At 59.0% G+C, this 15,378-nt stretch overlaps 2 protein-coding genes across 4 annotated transcripts in view; both read right to left on the bottom strand.

Moving 5' to 3' along the window:
• The window catches only part of TNRC18 (trinucleotide repeat containing 18), a 78,869-nt gene that overhangs the window by 50,677 nt on the left and 12,814 nt on the right, over positions 1 to 15,378 (bottom strand). Inside the window, exons 1-4 of one of the 3 annotated variants that reach the window (XM_032872753.1) lie at positions 9,821 to 9,997; positions 8,150 to 8,305; positions 5,937 to 6,062; positions 3,800 to 5,518 (exon numbers count right to left, since the gene is read on the bottom strand). In XM_032872753.1, coding sequence (XP_032728644.1) covers positions 3,800 to 5,518; positions 5,937 to 6,062; positions 8,150 to 8,305; positions 9,821 to 9,857 — 2,038 coding nt within the window. In that variant the 5' untranslated portion in view covers positions 9,858 to 9,997. Of the gene's footprint in view, positions 1 to 3,799; positions 5,519 to 5,936; positions 6,063 to 8,149; positions 8,306 to 9,820; positions 9,998 to 15,378 lie in introns of those variants that run through there. The other 2 variants (XM_032872752.1, XM_032872755.1) reach the window with 2 other exon arrangements.
• FBXL18 (F-box and leucine rich repeat protein 18) overlaps positions 8,232 to 15,378 on the bottom strand; it is a 96,531-nt gene continuing 89,384 nt past the window's right edge. The window contains exon 6 of the mRNA XM_032872758.1: positions 8,232 to 8,305. The gene's annotated coding sequence lies outside the window, so the exon portion shown is untranslated. The remainder of the gene's footprint in view (positions 8,306 to 15,378) is intronic.

The raw sequence follows: 15,378 nt of genomic DNA, 5'->3' as shown, positions 1-15,378 counted from the left end.
CCCTAGATCTTCTCCATGCATTCACTCACTCAGGGGTCGTCAACCCAGGACGTAGGTCCCAGAACTCAACCCACTCTAGATTAGGAAACTGAGGCACAGGAAGGCCAAGCAACCTGCCCAGGTCACACCCCGGACCAACAAGGCGGCTTCCCTGGCTGGGACTGGCATCGGAGTGTCTTCCCAGCCGCTGAGGCTCCTGCACCTCGCACGGAGCTGCACAGCACTGGTGCTGGGGACATGGCAGCACAGCTGTTATCATGCATTTGCAGCCCTGCCCCAGGGCCCAGGACCACGAGGCCACAGCCTCTCCAATCCCAGTAGAGGCCAGGACTGAGGCCTGGTTCCCACGGAAACCTCATCCCGGTGTCCCTCTGGCAGATGTGATGTGGCTGCTGCTGGCTCAGGCTGACCGAGCACTCTCTAGGATCTGGGGCCATCACTGCTGCTGACACCCACATGACCCCAGCTCTGTCTGGGGTGACGTGGGCGCACCCCCAGAGCCCCCCCTGCCAGAGTCCCCACCCCCATGCTCCACCACAGTGGTAACACCAACGGGCAAGAAGAAAACGTAGGAGCCATAAACCTGGGCCAAGGTCTGTTCAAGCTCAGCCTGCCCCTTCCAGCCCAGGGACCCTGGGCCAGTCCCTTCACCTCCTCAGGGCCCGCTCTCCCTAAAGGAAAAGCCGAGAGAGCAACAGATCCTCCTGCCAGAGGCTGCTGGGGGCCTGGGCTGGTTCCACCTAACGACCAGGTTCTCCAGGGGCCACCCGCTGAATGACAGTGGCTGTGCTGAGCATCCGGGGACGCACCACCAGTCACTAGGGCTCATGGCTGTAGGTCATGCCTGTCCGGGCCGCCAGGCGCATTTCTCCAAAAGATCTAGAACTCACAGGCTCTGTCACAAGCTCTCAGACCCCAAAACGCTGAACGTGTGCCAAGAAAAGGCAGGCCTGGTTATGACACACCTACTGTGTGCCCAGCAGCTACATGGTCAGTGCGGACACTAAGGCCCAGAAGGCTCGGGCCTCCTGTTTAAGGTCACACACCTGAGGAGGCAAAGACCGGTTTTGAACCCACTGACCAGCAGAAGGCTCTCTCCAAAAATTCAAGAGACAAGGAAGGTGAGAGGAGACCAGGAGACACAGGCTGACGACCACCAACTCGGCTGGGGTGCCCCCAATTCCTGCCCTTCCCCAAGTGTGCCAGTATTGGGAAAAAACACTACTTCTGATGGGAACTGTGTTAAGGGAAAGAACCCAGCTGCCTACTTTCCAATGGCCGCCAGTGAAAGACCAACGCCTGAACGTCTCATCCCAAGCCCATCAGGTAGGTCCTCCTTCCTCCCTCCCTCCTTCCCCACATTCTGTCACACACATACACTGTTACACATACACGCACTGTCACACGCTGCCACTGAGTCACACTGTCACATCACACACATTGTCACTTTCACATATCACACTGCCACACTCACACACGGTCAGGGTCACACTCATTTAGTCACACGCGCGGTCACATATAACGTCACACACATTTCTCTCACATTCCTACTACAGTAACATGCTGCCACAGTCACTGCCAGTCACACGCACTGTCATAGTCACACTGTCACTCTCACACACACCCTCACACACACCCTGTCTCACACACAGTTCTCTCACACACTCATACCCATCACTGTCAGTCACCGTTACAGTCACACGCGTTCTCGTACACACACACATACTATCAAAGCATCACAAATTCTCAGTCACACAGTGTCACACTATCACACATTCTCTCACACACACACACTCTGTCCATGTCACACATACCGTCACACTGTCACATGCACAAGCACTCGCACACCGTCTCACGCATGTTCACGTGCGCACTCTCACAGATCTTCTCTCAAACACATACATTTTCTCTCACGCATACTCAAACACGCATTCTCTCTTTCTCTCTGTCTCTCACAGGACCCCACGGACACATGTCCCTTGGACCTGGGGAGATACTCAGGACTCTGAGCCCCCAACAGGGGTGAAATACCATGTCACATGACCACTCCTCCAGAGAGAGGACGCAAAGAGATCTCGGGCCTCCCAAAAGGTTCCCCAGATGCAAACCTCTGTCCTACCAGAAGGGCTCATCCCCCACGAAGCCAGCCACCTCTGACCCAGTGCTGTCATCCGCTCCTTCAATCCCAGAATGAGGCAGCCCCTTGGGTCAGGGAACAGGCTTCCTTCACTCAGGCTCCAGAAAGAACCATGGGCACAGTCATTCCACAAACATCCAGGGAGTGTCTGTCTCTCTAGGCTGGATGAAGACCCCCGGCAGCTACCCTGTGCATGCAAATGGCTGGGGCAAGGGCCAGCAGGAGTCCCAGGGCAGCCCTGTGCCTTCCTGGGCGCACCTGGGAGAGCAGGGCTAAGACAACAGGGACAGGACGGTGGCTACTCGCCATGGACCGAGGCTAAAGTCCAGAATTTAGCACAGGTGGGCCAGACCAAGAAAGGGAGCGGGTCCCAGAAGACATTCACCCAAGATGCCTACACAGCCTCCAGGAGTAAAGTCTGGGAGGTATAGGAAAGGGGGCCACGTGGGTGCCAGAGACAGGGGCCCAGGACATGGGTAAGGTCTAAGCTGGGTACCAGCTGAGTAAGGGAAGCTGGCCAGACACTGGGAACAGAGGCACGGGGAAGAAATCCAGGCCAGCTATTGAGAAGTCACAAGAGCAAGGACAGTGGGAAATAGTCTCAAACCCCACGCCACAACACACTAGACACCATCCAGGTCGGGGCTACGGCCTAGCACCCACCCAACCTGTAGGAAGCGTTCTCGGCTCCACAATGGGCAGATCAAGTCCACAGTTCCAACAAAAATGCCATAAACATCAACCCTCCAAAACCCCATTCCAACAGCGCATATGCAAGGGACAAAAAGAAACACATCGGACCAAATCCTAGAAAAAGACTCAGCTTCACCAATACTTAAAAGAAATGCACCACTCTTGCCCACCGAAATTAGCAACAGCCTTTTTTTTTTTTTTTTTTTGGCACGGAGATACTAAACATCAAAACCCATGAGAACACAGGGACCCAGTTTCTATCCATCACTCTCGGTCACTCATTCACTCACTTATCAAACACCTACTATGCACCAGATCCCACACTAGGTCTGGAGAACAACGAACTAGGTAAGGCAGTTACTCCCTCAAGAACTAAGGACTGAAGACTTAAAACCAGCCTGCTCCTAGGAACCTATTCTTAGAAAATGACTCAAAATACCAAGAAGGTGAAATGCACAGAAATATTCCATACAGCATTACAAGCACAAAAACATCAGAGAAGGGGGGGAAAATAGCCCACGAGAGGAATGGTTAGCTGAACTATGGTGTGTGCTCTAGACAGGACAGTGAAGGCCGTGAAAAATTTTTATAATGATTTCCCAACAGGGAGAGGAGAAAAGCTACATGGTAAGCATGAAGAATGCAGGGAAAGGCATTGGGTGTAGTCTAGGAACCCTGCAGGTGCAACAGGGAATGATCGGAAAGTGTTCAGGGTGTTGGGAAAAGAGAGTAATCTCCGTCCTTCCTCCTTTCCGTTTTACACATTTTTCTACGTGCATAATGGAAAAAGCAGTCAATTTCAAAATAGCAGCCGCAGCCCACAAGTGAATAAAGGACAAACGGTAGGAGAGTGGGGAGAAGAGGCCAAAACGAGCCTGAGACAGGTAGATGGGAAGCAAAGGTGGACAGGATTTGGAAGGCGAGGGTCGTGAAGTGTGGAGATGGTGAGAGGTGGGACCGGAGACCCACCTTTGACGTTGCTCAGCGACAGGGAGCGCTCCTGCTCTGCCAGCCCAGGCCCCAGCCGGCCACTGCCGCCACTGTCCTTCTGCCGGGCTACAGCCACCGCAATGCCCACGGGTGGGTGTCGCACCTCTGCCTCTCCCTGGGCCCCAGAGCCCTCACGCCCGAAAGCCTTGGCGCTCTCGGGCCTCTCCGGGTCCCGCTTCAGCTGCCGGCCTCCACCGGCCGCAGGGCCGCCAGAGTGTGGCAGGCGGGCCTGGGTGCGCGGGGCGCCCGCGGTGGTGGGGGCAGGCTCGGGTTTCATAGTGCCCAGGCCTCCGAAAGGGCTCTTCTTGCCGCAGCCGCCAGGGCGCACGGCCACGGCCTCGCGGGAGAAGCTGCCGCTGTACTTGATGAGGCTCTGCATAGCGGAGGCCTCCCCTGGCCCGTGGGCCGCGGCATGCACGTCGGCGCCGGGCCTGGCGCAGGCGGCCGCGGCGCGGGGCAGAGCGCCCCCGGGGTCCAGGTAGGCCTTCTTGGAGGCGGCCGCCTCCTCCTCGGCGCGGCTGGCGTGGTGGTGCTGCGCGGCCAGCACGGCCATCTGCGTGGTGGCGAAGTTGCCCAGCTCGAAAGGCTTCCACTTGGGCTCAGGGCCGGCGGGCGGCGGCGGTGGCCGCGCAGGCTCCAGGCCGAACAGCTTGGAGGCCTGCTGGGGGGCGGCGGCGGGGCCGCGGGGGGCGCGCTCGCAGGCCCGCGGCTCGGCCTCGGGCTTGAGCAGCTCCTTGGCGGGGAGGTAGGCCCGGGCGTCCGGGGAGGCGCGCGCGGCCCGCGCCGGCGGGGCCTCGGCGGGCGGCGGCCGCTTGAGCGAGCGGATGACCGAGTTCTTCTCGCGGAGCGCCTCGGGCCGCTCTGGGGGCGGCCGCGGGGACCCGGGCGGCGCCTGCAGGACGCCGGGCCTGCCCGCCTCTCGCTCCCGGGCCCGGGCGTCGCGCGCCTGCGACGCGATCTGGATGGGCCCCGGGCGCTCGTCGAAGGCCTCCACGGAAGGCACGAAGGTGGGCGCCACCACGCGGTGCTCGCGGCCCGGCTCGCGCGCCGCCGCCGCCGCCGCCGCCGCGGGGAAGATGGTGTAGACGCCGGCGGACGCGGGCTGTGGCGCGGCGAAGGCCCCCGCCGGGGCGGTGGGGGGCGCGGGCGGGCCCTTGGGCGGCGGCGGGAGCGGCGAAGGGCAAGGGCACGGCCCGGGCAGCAGGGCCTCTGCGCGCCGCAGCCGCGCGCTCTCGTCCTGGCGGGCCGCCTCCTTGGCCACCAGCGCGGGGAGCCCTGTGTCGCCCGCGCCGTTGCAGAGGCTCAGCGCCGGGGGCGGGGGCGGCGGCGGGGGCGGGTTCTTGCCCTTGCAGTCCGCGGCGGCGGCGCCCGGCCCGCGCGGCGGCCCCAGTTCGGCCAGGAAGGGCGACAGGCGCTCGGCGTGGCGCGGGGGCCCGCGGTCCTGGCGCCCCTCCGCCCGCGCCTCCTGGGTCAGGTCCACCACGCCCCGCGGCCCCGCAGCCTCCTCGCGGGCCCTCGGGTCCTTCTTGCCGAACAGCGGCGGAGGCTCCCCGCCACGGCTGGCTCGCTCCTTGGCTGGACCTTCCCGCGAAGAGCCTTTGGCCGGGGCGCTGGAGGAGTGGCCGCCCGGGGTCCTGGAGGAGGGCGCGTGAGAGTGCAGGGCACCCGGAGCCCCCGGGGCGGGCAGGTAGAAGCCGTCTGTGGGGGAGAGAGGGTGTGGGCGTGAGGGTGTACCCTCCCTCCAGCCAGCCAGAAGCGGGGTCCCTGAGGGGCCCTCTGTAACCCCCAGGTTAAGAAGGAGGTTGGTGCTCGGCACAGCCTTTGGGAGGGGAGACTCTGGAAATGAAGGGTACTGAGTTCCCAATCTCGCCTTGGCTGCTGACTGACCTTCCCGAGCCTCAGTCTCACCTGTGAAAGGGGCGCAGGACAGGACTGTTTTAAGGGCCTAAGAGGACTGGGCCAGCACAGCACAAGCAGAAGGCTGCGGGGAGGGGGCGGGGAGCTTAGGGACAGGGGTCTCAGAGAACAATACTGGGTAGTGGTGGGGGCCCCAGACAAGCTCCTCAGAAGTTAGGCCCCAAGCCCAGTCTCCCTTCTCCTGCCCCCCTCATCATACCTTTCTGGGTATCGAAGATGCTGGGCTGGCCCAGCTGGCTGAGGAGGGGGCTCCCGCTGCTGGGGGGCTCCAGGTGGTTCAGGTGGAGGTAGGATGGGTACAGCCCGCTGGGCAGATGGGAGAAGCCTGGAAAAGAGAAGACAATAACTGAACTGTCCCACCACATGCACTCCCACGAGGAACTTCCTTCCATCCCTCTCTTTTTCTTGAAAATAAAATATTTTAGCCTGGTTTATTCACGGAGTCCTGAGATTTACGGCTAGCTCCCCAGGGCAGCCTTGCCGGCCACCCCCACCCCCAGACTGTGGCACTTCAGGCCTCCCTCCAGGCCAGGCAGCCCCAAGGGGCTCGGGCTCTCAAAACCCCCAATAAGAGGAATCAAAGTGATCCAACCAGGCAGGGGACTGTGATGATGACGATGATGATAGCCCTAACCACAGGCCCAACACTGCCAACAGCTCTGCCTTTGTTATTCTCACGGAAACTTCAACGAAACTCTGTGAAGCAGGTAGGATCCTCACTTTATAGATGAGAAAACAAAGGCTCAGAGAAGACCCCTGGCTAAAGTCACCCGTATAGAGGAGCCTGACGTTTAATGGGAATCACTGGGACTGTTCACCTTGGCCTAGCACAGACCGGTGGCGCGGTTTACTGGTTTAATCAGTCCGTTCTCTGCTGTGTGACCCCGAGCCGGTCACTCACCTGATCTGAATTATCAGCCCACACAGCATCTGCAGCTGTCGGGTCAATGTCTCCTGCGGAGAATCCTCCCAGTCTCCCCCCACCAGGGCTGCCCAGAATCAGGGCTCCATGGGACAGAGAAGACAGGAGGGTAGCCACAGAGAAAGAAGACTCCTCCAAGGGCCCATGGAGAACGAAGGCCCAAGAGCCGCTCAGCAGGGCCCAGAAAGTCAGGCAGAATGGTGGGCTGGAGGGCAGTGGGGGAGGGTCCTGAGGCTCTGCCTGGGCTGGGGGGTCCTCCTGGACCAAAGGCCTATCAGAGATCTTGAGACGCCGGTACCACGTGCTCCCAGCTGCCCCCTCTAAGACCAGAAATCCAAGGCCTAACCCTGGCCGCAGGGGACCCACACTCCTCCCACAGTGCCCTTGATAATGGCGTTCCTTGATAATGGCGCGTTAACAACAATCACCGAATAATCAAGACCACCTGATGCTCATGATCTCTTTTCCGCCCATGAAACACCACATGGGATCCCCACGCCTTCTCATCTGGGAAAGAGACCTAGCAGTCCCTCTCTCACAGCTGGTCGGGGGTGGGGGATACGGTGAGTTCAGCTGTGCAGTGCGTGCACAGGTCTGTAACCATTTCTACGTGACTAGTGTTTGCAACACGGGAGAAAAAGGAGTCAGGAAGGGCAGTGGCACAAACTGGCAGCACGGAGACACCAGGCAGCCTCTCTGCTCTCCAGGTCCCCCCCACACCCCCGGCCCTGCCCTGGCTGGCTGAAGTGGGAGGCTCAAATGGGACCCCAGTCCCAAAGGACTACCCACCATCCCAAGCCTGGAGAGGCAGGACCACCCCCACCCCACGGTGGGTACAGATGATGATAGGGACTTGCTGAGACCCTGGCAGAGGACGTGGGCAGACGATGAGCCGTGAAAAGCCCAGGAAAGCCCTCAGCCTGCAGCAGGTGCTCCTAGGACCCAGCATCCAAAGTCCATCAGAAGCGGGGAAGGAGCTCACAGTCCCCCAGGCCCATCTCTTCACTGACAGAGGGAAGTGTGGCCCCAGGGGGGTCCAGGATTTGCAGAGCTCCCAGATGCCCACAGTTTGGAGTGCCACTGAGGAACTGCCACAGGAGAGCCCTCTGGCCCTGGTCCCACTGCTCCAACAATGATTATCGAGGGCCCCCAGGGATCAATGGTGAGCAGAACAAACTAGGCCCTGCCCTCAGAGCTCACTCTGGTAAGAAAATATCTGTCTTCACAAGTGAGAGCTGCACCAGGGGAGGGGGGTCCACTGAGTCCTATAGGATGAACAGTGGGTGAGTTAGGGGCTGTAGCAGAGGAACAGGCTTGTACAAAGGCCCTGCGGCAGGGACCAGAGGAAGCACTGAGCGTTTGAAAACCAGCAGGGAGGCTGAATGACCAGGGCTCGCCCCCCACCCCCAGCCACCGCAGGAGAGATGACCGGAGGTGGAAGGGACAGCGGCCCACAGCCCTCAGCCCCGCCCACCTGGCACACTCCTTACCTTCATGGGCGTGAGCGGCCCACAGCTGTACCATAGGCAGGTTGCTGGGGGTAGGGGAGCGGAAGGAGAGGTCAGAGGGCAGGGGCACGGGGCTCCCATGGGACGAGGCTGAGGGCCCCATCCCGCTGGCCACAAAGCTGCCCAAGAAGGCCTCGCCTGCAGAGAGAAGGGGGGGCTGTCAGGCACCCACCAGGCCCCCACTGCCCAGCCCAACACCCCGAGTTCCCCATGTCTCCCCCACTTCTCAGAGCTGACACCGTCAGGAACACCAAAGAAACCTTCCTGGCCTGCCCCAGACCCTTGGGCTCAAGACAGGCCTGTCCCCTCAACCATACCCAGTACTTGAAAAACCTGCACACATAGCCCCAGAGGAACGGGCCAGAAGGAAGCCCACCACCACAGAAGGCCCTCACCTCCGAGACACCCAGTGCTCGGCAGGAGGGGACAGTCCCTCCAACCTGCCCATGAAAGCTGAGGCACGGCTGGGGGCCGGGACCTCCTGAGGCAACAGCGTGAATGGGTGGGGGTGGGGTGGGAGGCTCAGGGTCTACATGACATACACCCCCCTCATGCTCTGAGCTCCCAGTTCAGGAGGATCCCTCCCCCTACCTCCCCAGTGAGGACCCTGTGGAGCTCTGAGCCAGCCTGGTGAGGGAGGAACTGTGCACCCATTTAAGGCATGAGGAACTGATACTAGGGGTTGGGGGGCGGGAGGAGTGCCTGGTCCCACAGCCAAGGACCCGCCGCCGAGGACACACACCCAGCAAACATCCCAGGACTACAGCGAGTCAGGGAGAGAAACAGCACAGGAAGGAGAGCCCCAGGCCTCCCACCCAACGTCCCTCAGATGGGGCATGCGGTGGCCAGCTGCCGCTTGGGGAATAATGCGAGGGGGGCCTGGGTGGAAAGCACCGGGCCCTGCCACGCCCCACTTGGCCAGGCCCATGCCAGGAGGGACGCCCCATCACGGCCACCCAGAGGAGCACTGGCCCTCAGGATCCATACACCCCACCCCTCAGGAGAAGATCCCAGCAGGCCTCCAGGTCACGGGCCAGAGGGAGCCTAGGACACTTGGGCAAGGGACTGCTCTCCCCTGACCTCAGTTCGCTCATTGGCAAAATGGGAACACTAACGCCTCCCTTAAGAGAGAAGCGTGACCTAAACAAGAGTAACAACGCAGCAGCAGCACACAGTCTGCAGGGATCCCGAACCCTCCCCCAACGCCCCCAGGAGGAGGGGCAGAGGCCTGTACACAGAGCTGTGCAGGAAGGTCACGAAGCATCCAGCAGGAGCTAGTCTCCGCAACCCCGGAAGCAGGTACTGTCTGCAATGACCCAGGGAAGTGATTCCAGGGGGGGCCCCAGGCCACAGGGGGTTCCCAGAGCCCTGTCCCACCTCTGGGTCTCCCGCAGCCCCGTACGCAGGGTCTGTATACAACAGGTGCTCACTCGCTGCCTCCCGGGGGCACAGGATGCCAGAATGTCCATCCCACTCCCTTTGGAGAGCACGCGGGGAAACCAAGGCTGCAGGGGCAGGGCTTCCGCCTTGGTCCTCCAGAGTGGAGACAGCAGCAGGCAGGAGGAGGACACCTTCTGGCCACATGTGCCATCCAGCACCCCGCGTCTGGGGAGCCCCCCCATGCTCCAGCCCAGCCTCACCCAGCCCCCTCACCGGACTCCAGAGCCAAGCCTTCGGGACCGAGGGCCATGGTGGCCGATCAGTACACCCATGTGGCCCCAGCCCGGGCAGCAGGGCCTCTGGGCCCCGCTAGGCCCAGGCTTCCTCCTTGGCAGGCAGGCAGGCGGGTAGAAGGCTCCGGAAGCCGGCAGCCAGAGGTTTGCGCAAGGGCTTACATCAGCCACCAACTCTTCCTGCCTCAGGCCGCGCGGAAGCCGGGTGGCCCAGGCCTGCCCCTGCCCAGGCTTGTGAAACCCGCCCAGCGGCTCCCAAGGCCTGGTGGGGCGTTGGTGCCCGGATGCCACCAACGGCTCCCGCCTGCCACAGGGGCTCAACGGTGCCCCAACTCCCTTCCCTGGGTCCGGCCAGGATGCCGGTGCCCCAGAAAAACCACGGGCCAGTACACACCCCTCCCAGACCGCAGGTTCACAACCATGTCCAATGGACACGCCAGCCCCACCTCAAACCAGCCCCCGGGTCACCCTGAAGACCCCTCCCAGGGGCCCTCCTGGCCACCGCATCCAAGCCTCCACCAGTGACACCTGGTTACAACATAGATCCCTCCATCATCCTCCCTCCCTGCCACATCCAGTGCCCGGGACCTGACTGGCACGTAGCAGGTGTCACTTTTTGGACAGACGATGGGAACACGGTTTCTAATGCCCTCGGGGCAAAAGCAGTAGACACGTCAGGATTAGGAGAGAGGGTAGGTACACCCTCTGACCCCTGAGGACACCATGTGCCATCACAGGCCATCTAGCTACATCTCCAGGAGGCTTGGTGAGGCCCCGCCCCCCACCCCAGCAAACCTGGTGCTCTCCTCAAAATCTAGCTATGCACCCCTGCTGCTCCTCACACCCACCCCTGGGGACCCACTGGACTCTCCCTAGACTTGGCTGGAAATCCTCCTGTCTCACTCACTCCCACCCTGGGCTGAGCGCCAGGCCGGCCCCCACCCTGATCCCCGGCTGCCCCCTGGTGGCCAGACGTGCCACCTGCTCCGGGCGTCCGGGGAAACTAATGCCAGCCATCCACAACACACAATTATCTTTGACCATCCTTCAGAAGAGTAACAGCCAACACCCTACCAACACGGACAGGAACCTGGCATCACACGTGCCTAAACCACTTCATTGCCCCACGGGTCGTTTCTGGAATCTTCTCAGGGGTCGGAGGACAGCCAACCGTCTCAAGTCATGGCGCCCCCGGCCAGGAGCAGAGCTGGACCCCAGAGCCCACTAGGGTAACCGTCAGAGGGTTCCCGCAAGTGCCCAGGTTGCCATTCAAAACAGACAGGCAACGGGGCCCATAGCCAACCGTGTCGGACGCACGCTACCTATCTGTGCGGACCCTACAGGAGCCACCGGTACTTGTGGCTGCGTAGCACGGACGTGTGGCTGGCGAGGAAACACATCTTTAATTTTATTAAATTTTAATTAATTTAGATTTCATTTAGCCACGGTCCGCGAAGGCTCCTCTTTGCCGGAAACGGGAGTGGGGACGGGGGTGGGGCCTCTGACAAGCCTGGGAAGGGAGGTGACAGAGGGGTCCGCAGGGATGACAGGAAGACCGACCCTGGCTCCACTGCCCATTTGCTCTGGGACTCTGGGCAGGCTTCTGAACATCTCCAGGCTGTGCGAGGTGGATCACAGAGTAAAAGGTGATTTGTGGAATGCTTCTGTGAAGTGTCCGGCAATGCTGGCCCAACGTTTTCACTCTGTATCGGGACAAACCCTGGGGCTCAGAGAAGTAGAGCAAATGCTCAAGGTCAGGGTCTGAGTAGGACGGCTTCCTCTACCCAAATTCCACCTGCCCCTCCTTAAAATCCAAGTTTACTTTTATTATTTTTTTAAGTTTTACTTTCTATTTATTTATTCATTTATTCGAGGGAGAGAACGCACATGTGGGAGAGGGAGAGAGAATCGGAAGCCAACTCTGCACTGAGCACAGAACCCCATGCGCGGCTTGATCCATCGACAGTGAGGACCACGACCTGAGAGGAAAGCCAAGAGTCGGACACTTCAGAGTGAATCAACCAGGCACCCCTAAAATCAATTTTTTTTAAAAGATTTTATTTGACAGAGATCACAAGTAGGCAGAGAGGCAGGCGGGGGTGGGGGGAGAAGCAGGCTCCCCACTGAGCAGAGAGCCTGATGTGGGGCTCGATCCCAGGACCGAGACCATGATCTGAGCCAAAGATAGAGGCTTAACCCACTGAGCCACCCAGGCACCCCCTAAAATCAATTTTTAATTTAGAAACCAGAGAGCTGGTGACTGCCCATTACAAATGCACTGACTACAACTGCATCACACACTTTCAAACGGCTCATTGTGCATGATCTGAATTTCACCTTGAACTGAACAAGCAGCCACAGGTAAGCTCTGCTCTCAAGGTCTGAACCAGCAGTGTAGTGTCCCCCACTGGGCCAGGCTAGACCCGTAGACCAGCCTCCCTGCCCAGGGTGCCCCAATGCCCAAAGCAGTCACCCATCCTGGCTCAACCTCCCACAGCCCTGGGGGCGCAAGAACCTTCTCACCCTCATTTTACAGACTGAGAAACTGAGGCTCAGGGGTTGGTGCATGGGGGACCGCGTTGTTTAGGCAACGCTACTCCAAGCCCTCAGCTTGGGAATCCCACCATGGCAGGCCCTTAGCTCAAGCCAGCCACTGCTACTTGGGCCCTGAGAGAAGGAAAGTGAGGGAAGCCCCACGGGAGGCGCTTAGAAAATGGTCTTCTCGGGGCACCTGGGTGGCTCAGTGGGTTAAAGCTTCTGCCTTTGGCTCAGGTCATGATCCCAGGGTCCTGGGATCGAGCCCCGCATCGGGCTCTCTGCTCAGCAGGGAGCCTGCTTCCTCCTCTCTCTCTGCCTGTCTCTCTGCCTACTTGTGAGCTCAGTCTGTCAAATAAATAAATAAAATCTTTAAAAAAAAAAAAGAAAAAGAAAAAAGGAAAATGGTCTTCTCCCTCTCTGGTCCCCAGTGCCCCAAGGAGAGGGCAAGGACGTCCTTGGGGGGCAGAGGGCAAGAAAGGAGGCACAGAGGCCCAGCTACATGCAGTGGGCCCCCTCCACTGCCTGGGGGAAGGGTTCAGGGTCCCTCTGGGAGCATGAGCAGCAGGGAGCTGGCCAAGGGGACCTTAGCCCCCTGTCTGTGCCCCTTCCTGTCCTCCCCAAGCTGAGACCCACCAACATCTCTGCCCCTCCCACCCCACATACTGCTGGCCATGGACAAGGACCTCAGGAACAGGAGGGAGCCAAGAGTTGGGGGGTGCTGGCCAGCCTGCTTTCAGCCATCGCCACCCCCCTCACTGATACCTGGAACATAGGAAGAGTGTCAGGGTTTTGCTGCCACTGAGGCTTGCCAAGATCACCAGAAGGCAGAACTCGAATCCAGACGAGGTCCATCCTTCCGTCTGTCCATCCATCTGGTCCATCCATCCAACCCTCCCTCCCTCAACGCTTATGTAGTGCTACTGTGTGCTAGGGGCTGGGGAATGAAGTCCACCCAGATGTATTATGTAAAGGGGTTCTGCCCTTCCCATCTGCTAGTAGACCCCCCCAGAGTAACAGTGAGGCCACCTCAGCTGGCTGGGGGCCTCTCACCACTGTAACCAATGGGAGTCACTGAGAACCCTTCTAGAAGCTGACTATATAAAATGGGCACCTGAAGTCCTCACAGGTGGGAGCAGGGAGGGGTACTCGATCAGGGTGGGTACAAAGGTTTAGTAAATACTGAAGGACTTTATCACTGCAAATGGGCTGGGCTGGAACATGGAATGGCACAGCCGCACAGGCTGCACCCCAGGGCCTTTGCACCTCAGCCTGGAATCCATTCCTCCCTGCAGATATGGCAGATCATCTGTAAACTCCCATCTGTATATATATATCACTCCCCTCTCTAACATCTCAAGTCACACTTGATGAATTCAGCCTTCCCTAACCCTGCTGTTTTATTTATTTTGCTAACCACTCTATTTTAGACTGTGACCCACCCCACCCCCACACCCTTTCCTGAATTATTTTTCTCCATAGTGCTTATCACCACCGATCATACCAAATACACATTAGTCCCTCCTTTATTGTAGCTCCTTGTTTACTGTCCCCCTCCACCCACTGGCGCAAGAGTTGGCAAGCTTTTTCTTGCCAGGGCCAGATAATAAATCATTCACACGCGGTGGGCCTATTCTGCCTGCTGCAGGGAAAGCAGCCTCGGACACCACTTCAACTATTGGGCTTTGTTCCAATAAAACTTTATTTACAAAGACAGGAGGTGGAGCGCCTGGGTGGCTCAGTCTGCAGAGCGGCTAACTCCTTGATTTCAGCTCAGGTCATGACGTCAGGGTCCGAGAGCTTGAACCCCCATAGGGTTCTGCCTCAGCATGGAGTCGGCTTGAGATTCTCTGGTTCCCTCCGCCCCTCCCCCTACCAGCACCCTAAATAAATAAAAGCTTTAAGGGGAACAAAAAGCAAACAGGAGATGGACCTCATCTGGCCAGTTTGCAGGCCCCTGCGTTAAAATGTGGCTTCACTCCACCCCAGGTGCGCCCTACACTGCACACACAGTAGCTGCTCAATTCGGATTTACGGATGGGAGGGATGGACAAGGTCAGGATCAACTAGGGCTGAGGGAAGGAGAAGGCGGGATGCTTTCAGCCAGCGTAAGGCTTGCTAAAAGCCTTCAAGGCTTTGCTTCATTCTGTCTCCCCACCCCCCCAACCCTGCTGAGGGGGCAGGTGCGGGGGAGTTCTGAACCCTTTCGCAGATGAAGAACTGAGGCTCTAATTCCAAAATCTACACTCTTGCACTCGGCCACACGACCCGGACGCCGGACCCTATTTTCCTATTTTCCCTCCCCATGGCCTCTCCCCTGAACCACAACAGAAACACACACTGTCCCTTTCTGTTTAAAAGGTTCTGGCCTCGGAAAAAGAGCCTGCATCCTTGACAGTCTCACCAAAGGCTATCAGAGCATCTCATCAGCAAGATCAAATCAGGGTGATCGCCCAGAAAAGAGCTCATTCCAGCCCAGAGCACGGACATGTGACTCAGGCGTTTCTATGACAGCAGCTGAAAATAGTGTGAGGACCCTCCGGATAAAATGACCTTCAGACTCCCACCGATCCTGAGACGCTAGGACTTCTGTAATATCTGAGCCAGAGGGTGGGTTGCCACCCTCGCTGTATAAAGAGTCTTATCATTCAGTAAGAATCCTAAGCAAATCACCAACGACAGTAAATGGCTGAATCCGGTGAAAATTTGTCGTTAGGATTACAAAGAAGTATTAAAACGGGATGATGTCATTTTCGTGTATCGAATGAGCACATGTGGGGTTTGGCTGTGGGGAAGGAGGGGGCGAGGCGGGAAGCAGCCAGGGGCGGGTAAGCAGAGGGCCAACCTATCCCCGGCTTTTGGAAAGCAAATCAGCACAACTCTTCAAGGCTGGAAAAAGGCACAGACCCACTTTTGGGGGTCCCTCCCAAGGAAACCAGCAGATGAACTTACTAGGATGCTCACTGTGGCCAAATTGATGGAGAGTTTCAGTGCACTCCAATC

Source organism: Lontra canadensis, unplaced genomic scaffold (genome assembly GCF_010015895.1).
Source record: "Lontra canadensis isolate GAN:19392208 unplaced genomic scaffold, GSC_riverotter_1.0 scaffold45, whole genome shotgun sequence".
In the NCBI taxonomy this organism is placed as follows: Eukaryota; Metazoa; Chordata; class Mammalia; order Carnivora; family Mustelidae; genus Lontra; species Lontra canadensis.
This window is presented reverse-complemented; position numbering and strand designations above follow the sequence as displayed.